This window comes from Hippocampus comes, unplaced genomic scaffold (assembly GCF_001891065.2).
Source record: "Hippocampus comes isolate QL1 unplaced genomic scaffold, H_comes_QL1_v1.1 scaffold94, whole genome shotgun sequence".
NCBI classification, from domain to species: Eukaryota; Metazoa; Chordata; class Actinopteri; order Syngnathiformes; family Syngnathidae; genus Hippocampus; species Hippocampus comes.
The window spans coordinates 1343304-1365586 of record NW_017806059.1 but is presented as its reverse complement, the minus strand read 5'-3'; the positions used below and the strand labels follow the sequence as shown (position 1 = coordinate 1365586).

At 40.8% G+C, this 22283-nt stretch overlaps 2 protein-coding genes across 5 annotated transcripts in view; one reads left to right on the top strand and one right to left on the bottom strand.

The window, feature by feature from the left end:
* Nucleotides 1–1683, top strand: part of znf236 (zinc finger protein 236) — a 44925-nt gene extending 43242 nt beyond the window's left edge. Inside the window, exon 32 of the mRNA XM_019893081.1 lies at nucleotides 1478–1683. Coding sequence (XP_019748640.1) covers nucleotides 1478–1599 — 122 coding nt within the window. The 3' untranslated portion in view covers nucleotides 1600–1683. The remainder of the gene's footprint in view (nucleotides 1–1477) is intronic.
* Nucleotides 1684–3954: 2271 nt separating this feature from the next.
* mbpb (myelin basic protein b) overlaps nucleotides 3955–22283 on the bottom strand; it is a 21310-nt gene continuing 2981 nt past the window's right edge. Inside the window, exons 2-7 of one of the 4 annotated variants that reach the window (XM_019893048.1) lie at nucleotides 13585–13689; nucleotides 13432–13458; nucleotides 12958–12987; nucleotides 9461–9544; nucleotides 9331–9346; nucleotides 3955–5117 (exon numbers count right to left, since the gene is read on the bottom strand). In XM_019893048.1, coding sequence (XP_019748607.1) covers nucleotides 9344–9346; nucleotides 9461–9544; nucleotides 12958–12987; nucleotides 13432–13458; nucleotides 13585–13689 — 249 coding nt within the window. In that variant the 3' untranslated portion in view covers nucleotides 3955–5117; nucleotides 9331–9343. The remainder of the gene's footprint in view (nucleotides 5118–9330; nucleotides 9347–9460; nucleotides 9545–12957; nucleotides 12988–13431; nucleotides 13459–13584; nucleotides 13690–22283) is intronic. The other 3 variants (XM_019893047.1, XM_019893050.1, XM_019893049.1) reach the window with 3 other exon arrangements.

The following is a 22283-nucleotide window of genomic DNA, read 5'->3' as shown; positions in this document are numbered from 1 at the left end:
ACCAGTAAGTGGAAGTACAGATAATTGGGAGTTAACCCCACCCCCTGCCCCTCCTCAAAAAGACTTTGTTACAAGTACTGATTCAGCTCCTTTTATTTCAATAAAAGTACAAAAGTAATTTTTTTAATTGTCCATTATGTACAACACTTTTTTTTTTTTTTTTAAACTGCTCATTCCCATCATCAGGTCCCCACATGGCCAACTAATGGCCTGAGGTAGGGCGGTGTCTGGAATGGTCATTTTGTCCTGCAGCCAGATTTGTAGCCCTCGTGTTTCCCCACCAAAGGTCTGAGTGCCTTTAAACTTTCTAAATACATTGTGCAGTTCCAAAATATGATGATAAATCAGTTGAAACCCCACCAACACAAAACATTTCCAAGATATGCACCCCCATGATGTCAAAAATGTAACTTCTAAAATATATTAAGGGATAATAACATTAGTGTACCGATGCGCTTTTTAAGATTCTGATAGACAGAGTCAGAACACACGGATATAGCAATTTAGAGGTCTGTGCCTACCTTAAAACAAAAGATAATGGCCTCCAAATATGATCCAAAATTTAGTGTGCAAATCCTGGATTTCCAAAACTGGGTGCGTCACTCAAACTTTGACGGGCCATAACTCGAAAACCGTTGAAGCTAGGAAGCTCAAACTTTAGATCGTTTCCTTTGACATCATAAGGGATCGGCGGCCGGTGGTCCAGTGGTTATAGCACGTCAACCACGAGTGAATTGGTCATGGATTGGATTCGGGGCCCGGCCTTCCTGTGTGGAGTTTCTATGTTCTCCCCGGGCCTGCGTGGGTTTTCTCCGGGTACTCCAGTTTCCTCCCAAATTCCAAAAACATGCATGGCAAGCTAATTGAACACTCTAAATTGTCTCTTGGTGTGAGTGTGAGCGCAGACGGTTGTTCGGCTCTGTGTGCCCTGCGATTGGCTGGCAAATCGGTTCAGGGTGTCCCCTGCCTACTGCCCGAAGAAAGCTGGGACAGGCTCCAGCACCCCCCGTGACCTTCGTGAGGATAAGGCGGATTGGAAGATGGATGGATGGACCGTAAGCGACTAATAGAATAAACATCTGGATAAATATCCATCGAAGTCTTGCTTGTCTATGCTTTTGGTATTATCTTTGTTTCATACTGGCTGCGCAGAGCTCAAGTACAGTAGTTGACTATTTGTGTGAGTGTGTGTGTTGGCGACAGCACATATCAATTAGTGTTGGACAGAACTCTTTTCGGTTACAATTGGTTCCTGTTAATAATCATCACTATATGGGATAGGAACGCTAACAGGGAAACAACTCAATGGGGAATATAAAGAGAGTTCAAGGCTTTTTGCATTTGGTGCATCGGATTATTGGGCACACTGTCGACTTTTGAGAAAATGTGTGATAAGTGTTCTTAATTACTCTGGACCTAAATAACAATGCTTATGGTGTTTTAAAGTCACACCTTTTACCTCTTTGCATCATCACAGGTCAAATTCAGGATGTGGCCCTGCGGCAAGAAGAACCAACCACTCAGGTCACCGTAACTCCTGAACTTGACCTGGAAGTGGTCCCTGAGTCATCCGGAGATTGGCAGACCGTTTTCCCCTGAGCCACCCCTCATCACGGAAATCCCGAGCAGGTTACCGTATATACTGTGCATTGTTGAGAGTTTGTCAACAAATAATCAAACCTTTGCCAAACATCTTTGAAATTATTTCTTTGAGAAAAAGAAACAGTACCTGCCAATTTGTAGACATTCTTTTCTGTCAATGCTTTACTCCATGTGAAGCTTTGAGCAATGTGAATCCCCTACCACAAATCAAAGCAAATGCGGAACGACATCTCAGAGGATTACAAAATACGGCATTAGAATTCAATAAAATTTGTCAAGTATTTCTCGGCTAAAATGATAACCAGTATTTCAGTTAGGTCCCCCGTGAAGGGTTCATTACTGGACTTCGATAAGTCCTTTGATAGGTTTGTTTTAAATAAAGGCATCAGAGAGGGTCAAGAGAGAAGGAAAGAGCATCTTGAAAAAAATTTTAAAAAAAAAACGCCTCACAGAGAATAAAGCTTATTAGTACTCGCCTGCTCGCTGGGACGAATGCAGCCAACGGTTCTGCTCACGCGGCTTACAAAGCTGCTTTGCAACAGCCCCCCCCGAACTCTTTATTACTTACCATAATCATATCTATATGATAATAATACATGTTTATATTGTACATATTTGTTTTATTTTATCATAGCTTCTTTTGTAAATAGTGTAACACATTTGTTTATAGTTGAACTTGCGCAGAAAGGTCATCATTTCAGCCTTTTACTGTGTTGTAAAGCCGTTGTATTTTTTTCAGTTGTTTTCTATTCTATGAAGATGAACATTAAAGTAATTTTATACTATCTGAAACGTCTCAAGTTTTCATTCATTTTAAATGCTATACATGTATTTCCCTTAAAAAACACACACACAATTTGAAGACACCTGACAGACCCTAACACAGGGAGTAAGAGACAATTTGTTGCACCAGTTCTCTGATCACTTCTGTGTTAGTCACTAACTATTATTCTTTCAGCTACAAATGATTTACATTATCAGTTTGATTAAAAAAAAAAAAAGTGGTTTCAGCCATGTTTCTCTTATTGCACTGAGCAGTGCGACCTTTTCCTTAAGTTCCAAATGTGGTTCTACTGTATGTTTTTTTTATACCCCTCTGCCTTCACATGTGTGGTGGCACGATTAAAAAAAAAACAACAAAAAAACAACAACAAAGAAAAAGTCTACATTGCATTTGGAAATTATTCACAGCAGTTGACCTGTTTCCACATTTTATGTAACACCTCATTCCTCAAAATTCAACACACAGCACCATGTTAACAACATGAAAATATAATGATTCCACAAGCTTGACTCACCTACCTTTGGGCGGTTTTACCCATTCTTTGCAGCACCTCTGAAAATTCAGCAATTGGTTGGTTGGCTGGGAAACGGTGAGTTCTCAAAAGTGGCCGAGTGACTCTACAGTACATTCACAGAGTTGTCTTGAAGTCGTGATCAGCTGTCACCCCAGTCTGACTTGTTCCCCAGTTTCATATTCACAGCATGATTACAGCAACCAGCGTGCCTTCTCTGTGACGAAGGTATTCTGCCCGGTGATGAGTGCTGCATGGCTTCTTCCAAACATGACATTTGGAATTTACGCCAACGAGTTTGATCTTTGTTGATTCCAAAACAGAGAGTGTGCTGTTAATTTGTATAACGTCAGTTCCATTAATATTGGGACAGTGGCATGAATCTTCATCTTCCGTTATTCTAAACACCACCGCAATTGATTAGAAATAAAAGGAACATGTACTTTCACGGTAGACATTGGCCTGTAGATTATATCTAAATCGGATTCAAAGTGTAGGAACTGCAACGGTTTTATTGTGTTTCCCACTTTTTAAGTATTGGGTCAAATTTGCAGTCACATATCAAACTTTCACTTTTTAATAATTGGTTGGAAATGAATGAATAACGTAATGAGATTCGACACAAAAACAAATGTGTTCAAATGTGAGCGCTCCAGAGCAGGTTGCCATGGTATCTATTGCTCTTCTCCCAACGTTTTTCAAAAGCAGTGATTTTGTCATATGACTAAGATGGTGGGTGCTTGCTGAATGCTCTTGTGTTCAGAAGAATGAATGTAAAATAGAAATGGGTTTGCATTAGTTTTTTTTTCTATCCAGTGCGCCCTCCATTCTACACGGTGTATTTCTATGCTTAGCTCACTATAACATCAGAATACACCGGGGAGGGGCTATCGGAGAGCTTGGTCTGAATAACGTGAAATGAAATGTTTTTTTTTTTTTTTTTTAATATAAACCGTGTAGGAAAATCATCAAATGTTTGTCTTCCCAGCTGCAGAGACACACAAATCACTTTACTTTCATTCATGTTCACGTAAAGCATCACACACTATGCAAGGTATGGGGCTTTTATATTTTTATTTTCAGGTAAGTGGCTATATAATTGATTAAAAAGGGGGGTCTTTCTTTACATTCATTCAGAGGGTGCATGGGAAGAGTAGATTTACAGACACACATTGTAGATCGATGCCACATTTTATGCTTGCACGCACACAAAGTTTTTAATTCATCCGAAATAAGGGCAGTCTGCATTTCGGCGAGCCATTATTTGGTTTCTTGACATGGGGACAGAAGCACCACGGACGTTTTCACTCACACGTAATCGGGGAGCACCTTTTTGAAATTGTGTTTTTGTTTGTTCTTTTCAGTAATCCACAAACAGAAAACAGCAGTAGGTTTGTTTGAGCAGGCAAGAAGAGAGGCGGAAGACAAAAAGAGAGATTAAAAAGAAGCTTGAAAGGCAGGAACTGCACGTTCAAAGACTAGCGACGTGCACGGAGGGGAAAATTGCAATGTGCCGTTAAAATGTATGGAACTTATTAGAAGTGACAAATGTACGTGTTGTTTCAGTGCTCGTTGCGGAAAATATTTTTTAAGCGGTTGAGAATGTCAATCTATAACCACAATCAGTCAAATGACAAACATGTAGATCACATTGAAGACAGCACACCTACCAGAAACAGGGAGGTGGTTTTCACATTACAACCGGACAGTAATTTAAGTGTAGTTAATTGTGTCACGAAATTATAACGTAGTTTACTTTTTATGTGCACAGGGAGAGTGTAAAGACATAGACACAGACATGACGACAAGACAAAGAGAAGGAGCGGGCTGGTTTCACAATAAGCAGCAACAACAGCCAAGTTAAGAATTTATGAACGGGGACTTTTCCTCTCCCAATCCAGATCTGACTCTTCTCAGCATTTTTTTCTTTTTTTTGTGTGTATTGTAGTGAAATCAGACAGGACCAAAACTCAAGCGCTTTATACAGTCATGGCCGTTGTCAGGGGGTCATTTGGGGATGCGCGAGAGCGGCTTCAGAGGGAAAAGACACAGCAGGGCAGACGACCAGGATTTAGACACTATTATGTGTTATCAGAGTCAAAGGTAAATTTTCAAGGTCACAAAATTGTATTTTCTTTCTCTCCTTGCCCGCATCTTGTCCTTGGCTTCTAAGGGGATGTTGGAACTTCAGCGCCTGGCTGGAGAAGAGCTGCGGCTTCCCTGCGCAACAGACAAGGCATGAGTGATGAGTTTGTGTTCAATAGGCTGTGTCAAAAAATTCCAGGACTAGTGGCACAAAATACATCTTTTCAAACCCAACCTATAAACCTAACAGCTTTCCCCTTCAAATTGGCCAAACAATAAACCGGCACGTCCACAAAGACATCACGCAAACTTTGCTTCATTCAGTGCGTGACAAGTGGCGAGAGTCGTGGCCGTACAAATTGTGGCAGTTGCAATATGACGACGCAACTGTTTGCAGTGTTCTGAGCATCCAAGATTTCCTGACTGAGCAACTGCACAACTCGCTTGAGCTTTCGCTGCGTGAATTCCCAGGCTCAAGGGGTTCAGGCGGCTCGCTTTGAACACCTGTGTACGCACTTTCACATTTTCACAGAGGATATTACAGTTGGACACAATGACCTCTTCCTGGATGAGGCTGGTTTCAGTTTGCAGGAACAAAGGCAAAGAGGCTGCAACGTCATTCCCGGCCAACGGGGGGGAGTGGATGTGGAGGGTGGGGGTAATATTATGGAGTCGGAGGGGCTTGTCCATGCATGCTGTCCTTGGGTCTTACAACACTCAATGTCTCCTCACCTTCCAAGAGGAACTAAAAGACATCCTCTTGGACCTCCAACAACACCATCCTGGGCCCGCGCGTCCCATTTATGAGATCATTTGGGACAACGTCCGCTTCCACAGAACAAACCAAATCAGAGAGTGGTTCGCCACTTTGTTATTTTGACTTCAAGATGACGCCGCGAGAGTGACTGCCTTTCCAGCAGCTCGTATATTTAGTTCTTCTACTTCTTCCTTTCATAACTTTGCTGCTGTGAATTGGGAATTTCTCCATTGCGAGACGAATAAAGGTTTTCTTATTTTATCTTACCACCAACAGTAACCGTTTTTTTAAATGTCTGTCTGCCACCCTACTCCCCTTTGCTGAAACCCTATAGAGGAATTTTTTCTCCATGTTGGAGATGGAAGGTTTATGACAGACAACCATACACTACATAGAACCTCCTAAGGGCATATATATATATATAGCCTGCGATGTGGATGAAGTGATGTGGTCCGATGCAGCTCAGGGACATGATGCCGCACAGTGATTGTGGTGTGAATAAAGTAAATTTAAAAAAACAAAAGAAAAAAACTTCACACCCTGAATATGTTTTCAAGAGTAGTGTTGTGTGCAATACATTGTTTTTGCATTGAGTTGTGTTACAGTAGTGTACATGTAGTACTTTTTATAGATTTGTTCTCTTCAAATGAAACTCACAAATCGAAAGAAAGATCTAAGAAGATCCATTACTGTGAAGTTTCTAAAAATATGCATTGGCGGTTATGAAACAAAGAACCTTCTCATAAATTGAGCATTGTGTTTTCAATTATTTTGCTGTAGTGTGTAACGATGTGCAGCGTGTTGATATTTTTGAATGCTTTGAGTTGCTCTTTTGGTGTGAAAGTTTGAGTTTTGAAGTGAGAAGGTGTACTTGTGTTCATGTAGCTTTAGAAAAGGGTGCTGTGTTTGGACATTGGGGAACATAGAGGAAACTTTTGTGAAATAGGTTTGAGCATTTGAGAAAAACTGTAACATGAGTTACATTTGGCATGAGGTGAAGAGGCGGTATATAAGACGGATGGATGGAATGATAGACCTTTTTAAGATGGAAATTTGATGATGAGATCACACAGAAAATTCAAAGAGAAAGTAAAACCAAGTGAGTGGGGAAAAAAAACCTACAAACCCAATTCCAATGGAGTTGAGATTTTGTGATAAACATAAATTCATCCTTCCATTCAACCATTGTTGAGCCACTAATCCTCATGAGGGATAAAAAGAGAACACAATGATTTGTGAATCATGTTCAAACCTATATTAAATTGAATACTTGACATAGACAATATACTTAATGTTCAAACTGATAAGCTTTATTCTTATCACCTAATACGCATTAAGTTCGAATTTTATGGCTGCAACACGTTGCAAAAAAAAGTTAGGATAGGTTGCAAAAACGACTGAGCAAGGTGAGGAATGCTCATCAAACATCTGCTTGGAACATCCCACAGGTGAACAGGCTAACCTGGGCACAGTTGGGTGCGATGATTTGGTATAAAAGGAGCTTCCCTGAATTGCTTAGTCATTCACAAGCAACACTTCAAAAAACCAGTCAGTCAACACAGTTCAACTTAAAACTTGACTATTCAAAGCAAAAGCCATTTATCAACAACATAAAAAAAAAATGCCGGTGGCTTCTCTGGGCCCGAGCTCATATAAGATGGACTGAATTGGATAAGTGTTGTGTGGTCTGACGAGCCCACATTTCAAATTGTTTTTGGAAATTGTGGTCGCCGTCTCCTCCGGGCCAGAGAGGAAACGAACCATACGGGCTGTTATGGACGCAAAGTTCAAAAGCCAGCATCCGTGATGGTATGGGGCTCTGTTACTACTAATGGCATTGGCAACTTTGACATCTGTGAAGGCACCATTTATGTCATTTTCACGGCTGCGCCTGCTTATTTCAGCAGGACAATGCCAAACCACATTCTGGACATGTTACAATAACTTGGCTTTGTAGGAAAAGAGACTGGCCTGCCTGCAGTCCAGACCTGTCCCCCAATCAAAACGTGTGGCGTACTATGAAGCTTAAAATATGACAACGGAGACCTCAGTCTGTTGAACAGCTGAAGCTTTACATCGAGCAAAAATGGGAAAGAATTCCACTTACAAAACTTCAACAATTAGTTTCCTTAGTTCCAAAATGTTCATTGACCGTTGTTCAAAAAAATTTAATGTTACACAGTGGTAAACATGACTCTGTCCCAACTGCTTTTGAACCTGTTAATGCCATAAAATTCTAAGTTAATGATCATTTGCGAAAAAAAATATCAGTTTGAACATGAACTATCCTGTCTTTGTTATTGATTCAATTAAATATAAGTTGAACATGATTTGAAAATCATTGTTTTCTCATTTTATTTATGTTTAGCACAACGTTCCAACTTTATTGGAATTGGGTTTGTAGAAAGAAGTCGAAACCTGAGACCCCAAGCTTGTTATTAAGACTTTGGCCTCTCAGAATTTGGAACTCATTTTGGAAAGTGTTCATTTAGTATTTCTAACACTGGTAATATATGACTCGATTTGATCACGAATGTCTATGTTCCTTTTTTTCCCCCATTCTGCAATGACAGTGGCAGCAAGCTTGTCAGTGTGAAAGCAACTTTGCAATGCTCATTTTTTTTTTGCTCCTTGGCCCACCGAGAACCATTTATAGCGTCTTAAACATGCAAAGCAAATGAGGTTACAGCTTTTCAACTTGGATTTTGGTGTTAATGCTTCATCTCCGATGCTCTGTTTTTATTGCTTTAGACTCTCTTATACTTTTCCCACTCAGTGCAAGGAAGTCCTGAGAAAAACAAGGCTCTAGAGGTGGCTGTTGTGATTCACGATTCACTCGTTATTCTTCAGAAAATACCTGAAAAGACTTTAGACGAGTTAAAATATCCGGTAAATAGAAAGGGGAAATGAACTGATACATAACTAAAAGGTAATTGCATTCCACATTCGCCCTGCTATGATTTCTGCAACTCAACTTCACAAAAGAGATCGATAGTGTGACGCGAGCGAGTCAGTGCTAATTACACACGTTATATAAGTTGGTCAGTGGCGTGGACACTCACGAAGCTTAATTGCAACAATCTAGCATCTGCAGGTGAGGATGTAACCCACCAGGGAAATTTCATTCCACTCTTGGCGTGTGCTAAAGGTAGAGCAAGAGTGGCTGACTAATTAACACTTAACACACTTGTGATTCACAAAAAGAGTTGTGTGAAAAGTCGTTTTATGAACTAACAACTTGTTTAACATGACATTGTGCACACACTGTTTTAATACTTTTGTGTTTGTTGCAATGGGGTAATGCGCTAACGGTTAGCCATATGAGCCAAAGGAGAAAAAATGCCTCTTGAAAAGAACTTGATGATAAAGCGTAATCATGTAAAATGAGTGCCCACAGTTGTTGGCCCTGTCATGAGAAGCGAGTGAGTGGCGTCTCCAGCGGCATTAGAGATGCACTTGCACAAAGCTCGACTCATATATTTTGCATGCTGATGCAATTGTGGGTTTAAAAAGCTGCCGTGGGCTTGATTGATGAGATGAGGATGTTTTCTGAACTTTTCAACCTCGAACCCAAGCAAGTCAGTTACTCACGCTTCTGTTATCATCACTGAGGTAGAAACAAAAAGATAGAAATATAAATTTCACCATTTTAAACTGTGAGGAAATTTAGGAATTTAGAAACCATTTTTAAAATTTATTTCATTCTTTTTTTTTTTGTTACCATTTTGAAGATCCTAGTCAGGGTGCCTTTGCCGTCTCCTCCACTGGACCTCTTGGCTTTAGCAGACTGTGACTTCTGGTCACCCTGGAAAAATTCAGTTGCATGGGTCAGGATGAAGACGTTTTGTGAGCTTGCAAATGAATTCAGAACAGTTGAAAAGGTGAGTAAACAAGATTGATGAGGTATCGCACTGCTACTAACGAATGGCATGAAGAATGTTAACAGATGACATTGGTAGAGATTGTGGGGTGTTAAACAATGAAACATTCGTGGATATCCATCCATTATTTATACCATTATTGAAGGATTCAGCTGACGTTGGCTGAGAGGCAAGTGCCACCCTGGACTCAGGACATATCAGTGGTGCGCAGTCAAGGTCTGCGCGACCTCTATTCTGGCCCAAACACTTATCAGAAGCACTCTGGTACATTTACAACTTCGATGAATTGTATTCATTTATATCCATTATCTTCATTTTGTAGCCTGTGTCTCAGCTGCGCAGCTTTCAGTCCTTTGTCCGTTCAGTCATTTCTGTCCAATTCAGCTTATACGTGTTGCTATATGCTAAATGGAATTTTCCCAAGGCCTTCCGACTCCCTGGTTCATCACCCCCAAGCAGATTTGGGATTCAACACTGAGCATCTTCATGTCGACGCGAAGAGTGACATCAGCATTCTTCTGCCTGTTCTGATTGATTGATCGAAGCGGCTCAAAACAATGCGATTCATAATCCTACACAGGTGACTGAAGAGGAGAGGATGAATATGGGGCGTTGTTAGAAGTTCTCATTTCCAAGGCAAACCTTTGTGAGGATAGCTCAGCCAACACGACAGCATGCTGGCTGACGTCGAATTGCAAAAGGATTTATTCGCCACACCCAGAGCAGTAGCAATGACTGTAGCTAGCGCTAGAGGACGGATTTTGTCTCAACAATAAGCATCTGTGGTGAGTATGATTCAATTCATTTCAAATTTTGATCATATTTTTAGATCAGACTTGGTTGTGAACTGCTGTATTGTAGATCACTGGTTCTTAACATTGTTAAAGGTACTGAACCCAACCAGTTCATATGCATGTTAACCGAACCCTTAATCAGTGAAAAATGAAAAATTTGATTTTTTTCAATTTCAAGAAAAAAAACAAAAAACAAAAAAACACACACATTTATTAAAAACAGAAAAAAGTAAATTATATGGGCTAAGTATAATTTTTAAAAAATTGGATGACGTACTATCAGGACAGTCACACGAGCGAATTAAATTTCCCGCAATACTGATTGGACAAGCAATATAATGTGATCATCTGCAGCGGGCGTGTCATAACTAATTGACATGTTGAGTCGGATGTGTCTTAACCTCCATGGCAGAGGCTCCGTCGAACCCCTGAGACCGATTCACCGAACCCCTCGGGTTCGATTGAACCCAGGTTAAGAACCACCGCTGTTGATGTAATGGAAGATAATCGTCTAACTGTTTCTTGTTTTAGGAATAATGGTGTTCTTCACCAGATATGCAAAATGTCTCTGCCTCTTTGTAATCTATGCCACGCACAGTTATGCTGTTTTTTTTTATTTTTTTTTCCAATAACTGGTAATTATAAGAGGTAGACTATGTCCAAAATGCACCGCATGGCAATGGGACATGCAGCCTACACATGAAACCATTCTCATTCACAGCTATGGACTATTTTGAGTCTTCAAATAACCTACCGGACTCACAACTATCCCTGTATTTCTGACAATTTTATTTAAAAAAAAAAAAAGATACAACACGTGGGATTTTGATTTGATTTTGTGGAATTACTATATCTTCTTGTGAAAATGGACACGCTGACCGCTAGCCGACACCGACAGCAAGACATATCAAGAACGAAAAAAACGATACTAATCAGCTCACAAGGAGTCTGTTCTCTGTTGTCTCGACAGCCTTTTTGTGTTCATTTCCTGACACCATATTGAGCTAAGCACAATTCATTTGGAACATATTTCAAGACAGAACATTTTGCAAATCAACACACCACCAAAAAATTTTTTAATTGTCTTGATCCCATAATTTGAATTTGCACAAAGGCAGCATTCTCATTAATCTATGCCACGCACAGTTATGCTGTTTTTTTTTATTTTTTTTTCCAATAACTGGTAATTATAAGAGGTAGACTATGTCCAAAATGCACCGCATGGCAATGGGACATGCAGCCTACACATGAAACCATTCTCATTCACAGCTATGGACTATTTTGAGTCTTCAAATAACCTACCGGACTCACAACTATCCCTGTATTTCTGACAATTTTATTTAAAAAAAAAAAAAGATACAACACGTGGGATTTTGATTTGATTTTGTGGAATTACTATATCTTCTTGTGAAAATGGACACGCTGACCGCTAGCCGACACCGACAGCAAGACATATCAAGAACGAAAAAAACGATACTAATCAGCTCACAAGGAGTCTGTTCTCTGTTGTCTCGACAGCCTTTTTGTGTTCATTTCCTGACACCATATTGAGCTAAGCACAATTCATTTGGAACATATTTCAAGACAGAACATTTTGCAAATCAACACACCACCAAAAAATTTTTTAAAAATTGTCTTGATCCCATAATTTGAATTTGCACAAAGGCAGCATTCTCATGGTTCACAGCAATGCTCCAAATGTAAATGCTGAGAACCAAGCCACGTTATAATGCCATAACTTTGCGACTGCCAAAGGACGCAGGGGTGTATTATTTCGCATTACACAGTCATTCAAACATGAAATAAATGATTATGCTTCACTCTTAGCTCCGTGATAACTTATCTCAGCATTAACGTGCAACCTCAACAGTCTGTCTGTCTGTCTATACCAGTGGCGTATCGTGAAAGGCAGAGCAATTAAATGATCTTTTCCATTAGATGGCAGAAAATAAACAATCAACAGGGACACCACATACGTATGTCCTGTCCGTGTATACAGTCAAAGCAATACGAAAGTCCCCTTTGTGTGACTTGTCAAATCGCTCCGATGTCTAATGGTAGCTCGACACCGCACACAGCTGCGGCGAGGGTTGAGGAGGAGGACGGGGGGTTGCTGTCATGTCCTTTGATGGATTATCAGTATTTTGCCCGCAGACAGTTTTTATTCGATTGGTATGTCAGATCACTAGAAGAACGTCTCGTGACCAACGTGCGAGAGAATTGCAGTTTCAAGCAGGTTAAGTAACATTTAGTACCACGCCCATCGTAATAAATAGTCTCTTTCCCAGCTATTTACGATTGACATTTATCACACACAAACAAACTCGCAGGCACCTATGCATGAGTTATGTGGGTGGAGATGGTTAAGATCATTAAAAAAAAAATAACGGACAAAGAGTCAATGAGGCAGATTGGCTGAAGTGGTCGATGTCGACTAAAGGAAAACATCAGGTGTGAAAGCTTTGATAGAATGACCTTGCCTGGCCCATTGGTTCAATGAGCCATGATACCACTGTGATTTTTGGCGTTGTCAAAGCACCTACCAGGCCTATCTTGGCTGCTAGTCCTCTCCACTGGACATATCCAGAAACAAGAGACAGGGGACAGGAAAGGAAGTAAAAGGGAGAAGGAATTGTTAGAATTGCCAGTCTGTCTGAGAGAAGGGAAGTCACAGGATCATGCGGGGTGGCAAGGGTGGATGAGAAAGTACAACGTGAGAAGTAGAAGAAAAGGAGAGCAAAGCAAAGGCTAACATTAAAATGGACACACTGTGACAGAGAAGAGAGAGGAAAGGGCTTTTTTCCCAATGGCGCGATCTGCTTGACTGTATCAAAAATATTTAAAGATTTAATTATTGCCATTGTCCTATTTCTTCAACTTAATGTCCACATGTTCAACTTTCAAATTTGCAATTCAAACGACCTGCTAATGCTCATTTTTACACCACAATCTATATTATCTATTTGGTGCCAGTGCATTCATCACTGTGTGTCGTATGTCATGTTATGAAGACTCACCCTTGACTTTGGGGGGGCAGGAGAAACCTGAGAGAGAGATTTAATGGGAGAAAGGAAGAGTTTGGACAGAGTTCGCTAGCGCGCATACAAAGTAGCACAGTTGTGAAGAGATTATTGGCTCCTCAAAGTTGTTCAGAGCTGCACTTCACTCACGATGGTGCGGAAGAAGTGGACAACTGCGTTCTCTGGCCCTCGCTTACGGGGGGATGTAGCAGAGGCTTTCTGGGTGGTGGGAGAGAGGGCACCGCGGAAAGACCCCTGAGAAGAAACAAAAATATTGGACAAACAATGATAAACCATTGTGCTCAAATGTTTCCTGTTAATCATAGTCACAAAAGACTTACAAATAACTTGCAACGTAGGCAAGGCAAAGCAACTTTATTTATATCATACATTTCATACGTTCATTTGACAATTTTCAGGAGCAAAGCAGAGAAAACAAAAGTAGCTTACCAAAATAACCAAAAGAATTTACACTGACAATATTTAAACACATTAACAGAGGACTATAAAAACAATTAAAAGTCAAGTAAAGAGCTTTGTTACAGTTGCAGCTGTTGTAAAAGCGCAAAGTAAAGAAAGTTGTATTGCATTGTACTCTATTCATAAAATTCAATCAAACGTATGGGGGGAGAAATGTTTTTAACATCGATTTAAAAGGATATACCATTGGGGTTGACTTCACTTCTGTTGGCAGCTTATTCTATTTGCCTGCAGCATCACAGCTAAATGTCACTTCACTGTGTTTACTTTGAACTTTGGGCTCCCCCGATTGACGCAAGTCGACAGATCTCAGAGCCCAGCTGGGTTTATATTCAATCCGCCTTTCTTTGATATATTCAGCACCCATTCAGTGATTTATAGACTGACAGAAGAAGGTTAGAATTTATTCTAGATTTTATTGGGAGCAAGTGTAAACCCTTAAGGATATATATATACATATATATATATATATATATATATATATATATATATATGTGTACACACACACACACACACACACACACACACACACACACACAAACACAGAAGGGGGGTGGGGGCGGCCGGCTGGTTAGCACGCCTCACAGTGCAGGGGTGCAGAGTTCGATTCTGGCTCTGGCCTTCCTGTTCTCCCCGTGCCTGTGTGGGTTTTCTCCGGGTACTCCAGTTTTCTCTAACATTCCAAAAACATGCATGGCAGGCTGATTGAACACTCTAAATAGTCCCTAGGTGTGATTGTGAGCGTGAATGGTCATTCGTCTCTGTGTGCCCTACGATTGGCTGGCAACCAGTTCAGGGTGTCCCCCGCCTACTGCCCGAAGACAGCTGGGATAGGCTCCGGCACGCTCGCAACCCTCGTGAGGAAAAAGCGGTTCAGATAATGGAGATATTTTTTGTTGTTGTTATCCTACCTGTCTGTGTAGGCTAAACTGTTCACTCAAATATCACTTCTCTGAAATTGCTTCCCCCTCAAAAACAATCTGAATTGCAAACAAGCCACCCTGCAAAGCAGTGTTGGTTGAAATAGCCTCATAAAGTCCATTTTCCTTGAAAAGTAGTGGAAAGTGAATTTTCAATCATGGTCCCATGTCGTGCTCCCTCATAAACCAAGCTGCGGCCCTCGCACACAGAGCTGAACCAATCAGAAGCGATCATTGCTGACCCAATGAGAGGATGGATAAACTCACTCGTCACAGAGCCTGTGGAATGACTTTCCGGAGGGGAATCTACAATCTGATTGGCTAAAAGAAGTGTGTGTGTGTGTGTGTGTGTGTGTGTGTGTGTGTGTGTGTGTGTGTGTGTGTGTGTGTGCACGCACACTTGGGGTCCAGAAAGCATTGGACAAAATATTGCATGGCAACACATCGAAGCTGAAATCTGATTGAACCAAAAATAGAACAATTAACCCACAAAGGACTGGAGTTATGTAGCAAAATGCGTTGCTGTCACATTTCACTTATCTGGTCAATCCTAAATGAAACTGCAACATCATCGAAATCGAAAATAGACTTTCATTTCCTGGGTTGCCATAGAAACATAGGTTTGTTTGTCAATGTGATCCTTCATCGCAAAAATTTAATGTGTAGCCACCTCGAACAACAACCACACACACACACACACACACACACACACACACACACACGCGCGCGCGCACACACACTCACACAGAGTGAGAGAGAAAGATGTCTGGTGACGGAAAATTTTGCCTGTTGCTCTCAATATCCATCTGCCGTTTAATGGACTGTATGCCTGTGTGTTCACGATGGGAGAATAATTTGACGGATGAATGATTTTGCTGGTTGATACATGCTTCGATTGGCCATCCACAAATACACACACACACACACACACACACACACACACACACACACACACACACACACACACACGTGAGTTCATGCAGTTAAGCAAGGTACATCAGTATATATTGTACATATAGAGTTCAAAATATATTTTTGAGTACCGGTAAATAAATGAATAAAGTGGGTAAATCATTTGGGCATGGTCATTTTATAAGTAGCTGCCATGCTTAAAAAGTGTGGGCACTCAATTAAGGTGGTAGCATTAGCAATATAATTACCGTCAGATGCTCATTTTGATGCTTTGACATTACTATTGTCCATGCCTTGCATCAAGAGACTCAGCCTTTCCATTTGTGTGTGAGCTAAGAAAACATCTAAATCATTATGATTATGACTGTTATTACCTCAAACAACATTTGGTCTCAGCAAGTTGGTTAATTACAGCAACATAATAAATGAGCCTCATAAAGGAATAAAAGATAGAAACGATCAGTTGGCATACCATTATTACTGTTGCAGGCCACGAGAGAGAAAAATAAATCCTTTTCCACCCAGGCAGTATGTTTATGAGCTATCCTTTTCTCTGACCTCATTAATGGAACACTAATGCTTGTGATTAGATGTGGCGTGTGGAACAAAGAGAAGGGTGATCAGACCACACATTTGGAGATTATAATGGGTTTGTAAAGGGCTTTTGATGTGCGTTCTCATCATGTATTTGTTTGAATGGTGCATCCACCTTCTTGTTGAAGTGCTGCCAGTGACCTCTTTATCAGCTTCTCTTACTTAAACCTTATTTTTTTCTCAAATGTAGCTGTCTGGGCGTTGCGTATGATGGGAACTTGAGGAGATCAAAGGAGGGATATCGAAGAACCTCTGCGCATGTGGCCGTGTGCTAAGCACAAAGAAAGGAAATGTGGCATCTTGGGTGTTGATGTGTGATTCTCTCCAAGGTATGTCGGAGTGCTCATGTAGCTTTCTTAAAAGCATCGCTTATAGAATTCTGAAGATGTGCAGTATTCATATGTTAAGAGGAGACTCGAGAAGACAGGTTCTGAACAAAATACTTGTGAATGCTGAAGAGTTGCCAACAGCTAGCATGCTAACATTTTTGGTTTTTGTGCCCCAACAAAGTGTATGCAGAAAAGTGGTGAAGATTGCACGACTGTCTTGTGTCCTATGTGTTGTGTTGTGTTATTTTTGTTATTTTGACTCAAAATGGCGCCGCGAGAGTGGCTGGCTTTCCAGCAGCTCCTATATTTTGTTGTTCTACTTCTTCCTTTCATAACTTTGCTGCTGTGAATTGGGAATTTCTCCATTGCGAGACTAATAAAGGTTTTCTTATCTTATTATAATGTGAATTTCTCTCATACCTCACTCAATAGGTTCTAAAGTGCTAAATGATAGTAAATACAGAAAGCACTAAAGACAGGTACACCTGCCAATGTTTGAAATGTGAAGGCCCAATAATTACACCTCTTAGTGTTTAGAGTGATTGATCCTCCACCATCTGCTTAACTGTAAATACACGTTGAGTATTTACGATCGCAAAGTTTTACACGTGTGTACCACACCAACCCCTGAATGTGTTGTGCAACGGAACGATAGCCAATAAAGAATCGATTTGGAGCTCAAACTGCTGCAGGGGTGATAGAAAGAGATGTGCCAAAGGTTGCCTTTCGTCTTTATAGCATTTTAATGTTTTAATTTGGATTAATTCTTGAAAAAAAAAATAACCCCGCAATGTTTGATTTTTTTTTTTTTTTTACTTTACACTTTTCTATTTCTGCCCCACAAGTCATACTTTTGTCAGTGCCTTAATTCCCAGCACACCAGTAACACTGATGCACAAGATGCATTGTTATTAAAAACAAAAAAAACAAACAAACAAAAAAAAAGAATAATAAAAATAAAAAAATAGCCAGTCTGGCCAACCACATCGTTTTTTTGTGGCCCAATAAAGCCAATCAAATATATCTACATGTTCCATGTAAGGTGGAGTTGTGTTTGTCATTTTGCCAGAGTTGTGCTCTTCATTTTGGCAGCATGTCAGGATCAAAATTGCAGGCTCCTTCACTTCTTTCTGATATTACAAACATTTTCTCCCAACAAATCCTAAGCACTGTCCCTGAAAGGCTTAAACCAAGGCTGAACGTTTTGGCCACAATTCCAAAAGGTAGATTTGGTGCAAACAACAATTTCCATCACCAAAAGTGAACTGAAGTACAGTGAAGCCTGGTGCTGGCAGCATCACACTTTCGGGCTGTTTTCCTTCAGCTGGAACTGGGGCCTGACAGGACTCAAGGTGAACAGAATTAAGAACGGTTCGAGATACAAATCCGTTTTAGCACAAACCCTTTGAACCTCTGTGGGAAAGCAAAAATATATCAGGAAAAGCTACCAGAACATCTGAACTCGATTTGAAATTGATCAGAGGTGGCAGTTTTGGTCCGACTCCCATTTAACATGAGTTGAAAAGACATTGGTTAATTGTGAACACAACCACTTCCCCATTTATAAGAGGATACACACACTTTTGCAGCCACCTGATCTCACCCTCCCATCTCAAACATTTTCAAATTTAATTTAGTTGCAGGGGCGGCCCGGTGGTCCAGTGGTTTGCGTGTTGACGTCCTCATTGCAGAGGTACCGGGAAAGGTATCATGGCAGCTGGTGGATCCAGCTGGGTGTTCCATGAACCATCAAATTGTCATAACTTTACTCCAGATTAATACAAACCACAATTCTAATTAAATGGGGATGTTGTGTAAAATGTGAATAACAAACAAAACACAATGATTTGCAAATCCTTTACAGCCTATATAGCTCTGTGGAGTTTGCATGTTCTCCCTGGGCCTGCGTGGGTTTTCTCCGGGTATTCCGGTTTCCTCCCACATTCCAAAAACATGCATGGCAGGCTGATGGAACACTCTAAATTGTCCCTTGGTGTGAGTGTGAGCGCGAATGGTTGTTCGTCTCTGTGTGCCCTGCGATTGGCTGGCAACCCCCGCTCCGCACGACCCTTGTGAGGATAAGCGGATTGGAAATGGATGGGTGAATTTAGTTGCACAGGTTATAGGTGAGGAAACCGTACCCACATAAGATAAGATAAGATAACCTTTATTTATCCCACACTGGGGAAATTTGCAGTCTACAACAGCTGGGGGTGTGGGGGTTGAAAAGAAAAAACAAAGTGTTGCATGCACAAAATAAATAAATGTTTCAGAAAAAGAACTGTATACAGTATAGAATGCAATACAAATATAAGATATAGATATAAGCATATATGCAACTGCATATATGCAGCATAAGGTGGCTGTGCTATTTACAATGGTTACAGGTTTTCACGTATGTTTATTCAGCAGCCTGACAGCAGTCGGTAGGAACGAGCGGCGGTATTTCTCCTTCTTGCAGCGCGGGTGTAACAGTCTCTGGCTGAAGGAGCTACCCTGTGCTGCCAGGGCGGGCTGGAGTGGGTGGGAGGGACTGTCCATCATAGCCTTTAGCTTTGCTAGCATTGTAATTGTAACTTCATTATTTTACAGGTGAACAGAATTGCAGTTGATGATGTTCGGATGTTAATTGAACTAAATACCCCGAGCGGTCATCTGATTCATAGCTGTGACAGCCACGTTGTCAGAATGTTGGCAAAATGATTCTGTTTATGATCTACATTGTATCTTTTGACACAAAGTAAAAATAACAAAGTCGTTCTTTTTGAGAGAGTGGCATCACACAATGCATTCTTCGAAGAAATTCCGTCATCTATTTAGCATTCAGGTTAAAGGTCAAGTTGTGTTTTGTAGCGTTGAAGAAAGGGCAAGGTAATGATCACAAGTGGCTCCCCCTGAGGTTGGAGGCCACTATGAGGTCACATCGATCTCTTCATAAAACATGATACTGAATTCAACACCGAGAGGCCATGAATAACAATTCACCAAATTGGCGGCTTCCGCTCTATTCCATTCTTGCACTTGAGGCGCACCATTTGAACGATGACACATTTGAGAGGGACTGACAATCGCTCTTCCGCTTGCTGAGTTCTGATTTAATCCCTCAATGTTTTTTAAAAAACTATTTACCTGGACTGTACAGGGAGACAGGGTACCTCACAGTGCAGAGAGAGGTTCAATTCCAGCTCCGGCCTCCCTGTGTGGAGTTTGCATGTTTTCCCCGGGCCTGCGTGGGGTTTCTCCGGGGACTCCAGTTTCCTCCCACATTCCAAAAACATGCATGGCAGGCTGATTGAACACTCAAAATTGTCCCTAGGTGTGAGTGTGAGCGCGGTTGGTTGTTCGTTTCTGTGTGCCCTGCGATTGGCTGGCAACCGGTTCAGGGTGTCCCCCGCCTACTGCCCGAAGACAGCTGGGATAGGCTCCAGCACCCCCCGTGACCCTTGTGAGGCTAAGCGGATCAGAAAATGGATGGATGGATGGACTGTACATTAAAAGTAACACGTATGTGATGTGGCTGTGGATATATTAACAGAATACATGAAACAACTCAACCAAATTGCTACTAACACCTCCACACGCGTCAACACCGGGCAGTGAGCAGACAGAAGTAAAAGAGAACAAATAATACAAAGACTGAACATTACATACCCTCCATCGATTCAAATGTGGGTAACATCCAAAAGGGGCAAACTTAATTTTGCAAACACACGCAATTTGCAAACGCTGATTCTATCGCGATCGTTTCCAGTGAAGGGATGACAATTACCCTGTATGTAGTACTCAGTTGTGGGGACGTAGGTCTCTCTATTCGTGAACGCCGCACACACCGCCTACCGTTCGTGTGTACTGCTTCTCGGTTCTGTCCACTGGCAATCTGTCACTCATAGAATATACTTTATAACAGCTGTGTTTGTGTACAAGTCCATGCAGGCTACGTATGATGTGAACCTTCAAATTCTGCATTGGTGATGTCTGTGCCTGATAATAATCAGATCTGTTCCAGCCACCATTTCCTTGACAAAAGCAATTTGTCATTAGGTTGAGGGTGCACGATATGAATAAAGACAACAACCCAAATAGAAAACAGCGTGTTCTTGGAAGGTGACATGAAAAGTTAGGCACCACATGTGAACAGGACCCCCCCGTTTCCAGCACCATGAATTTATGACTAAAATGTCATAACAACTATGAAATGCGGTTCGATTTGGTTCCTTTTTCGGTGCAACATTATTATCGTAAGAAGAGTAAAGCAATGAGATTTGTGTCTTTCTCTAAATACACTGGGGTGATAAATGAAGATCTGCTTGTTTATCAAGCTCTTATGTTCGGAATTCTGGTTGACACTCTCGCTTTCAAATGTACGGTATAGAGATGAAATGAGAAAAATGATGAACCAAAGTCTGCTTTTTGAATTTTTTTCCCCATTGGCTACCAAATGAGATGAAGCAGGTGTGTTTTTCATTACCGGGTAATGAAAAACATAGCTTTTTTTGTTACATTGACTTGATTGAGTGAGCCTTCAAAGACACCCACAGGATCACAATATATGCACAAGCAGAATGTATAAATAGAGTTGGAATATGTTGTTTTCAATGGTGAAACTCAAATCAATTGCCTGTTCTAGGTATTTTGACATCCCTGCAGTTACTGAACTATTTTAAAGCATAGTTACCGTCACCTTGGGTCACAACACAGAAAAACAGCACATTTCTTGCTCTGACATGGAAAGATAATACAATACAGTGATTGCAAATTGTAAAGTTACTTAAAAATAGAGCAATGCATTTTATCTTGTCAGTTGTTAGGACAAGGTAAAAAGAATTAGGTTTAAGGTTTCTTTTCTTTTCCAGACAATTGCCTTTAAATTTTTTAAATTTTTTTTTTAGCTCCGACAAGGCTCAAGTGACAGCCGAAACTGTCAGCTCAGTAAGAGTTTTTGTCTTCAACCCCCCTCAAAAAGAAAAGAAAAAAAAACAGACAATGCTCTGGAAAAAAAAAGAAACCTTCAACCTAATTCAACCAATAAGAAGACAAGATGAATGTAATAGCGCTAAGCTAAAAAGAAGTTAGGATGGTCTCATTTAAACAGAATAAGCACAACACCGAGGACAAGTGGGCAGAAAAGCAAAACAAAAAAAAGTGCTTCGTGTTGTTAAAGATTTTTAATCAAGCAATAATCCCACAGCTGACAACAGGTTGAGGCAGGGAACAGTTCACTGGTCCCAGTTAAGAGTTCAGCGTGATCAAATACAGTACAAGTATCCATTGTAAAAATGACACTTGAAGGTCAAAGACATCAACCTGAGGGAAGCGACTGATGAGAGGGAGGGAGAGTGTGCCCCTGCTCCCTCCTCCATCCAAGACACAGGCTCCAAGTCTGATTTAATGTCTTTGTGCAGTAATTATACCTGTATAAATAACATTAAAAACAAGCTTTCTTCATGCTGAATTCTAAATGTGAACGAAAAACGTCAGAAAATACCGGTTCCCATTGGCTTGAGGCAATAGAGGTGGGTCAACTGCATCTTAGTTTCTTGAGATGTGAACACTAATTATATGAAGGCAAACCCTTGGTGACGACATAGATCTTGATAGACACACACACACACAC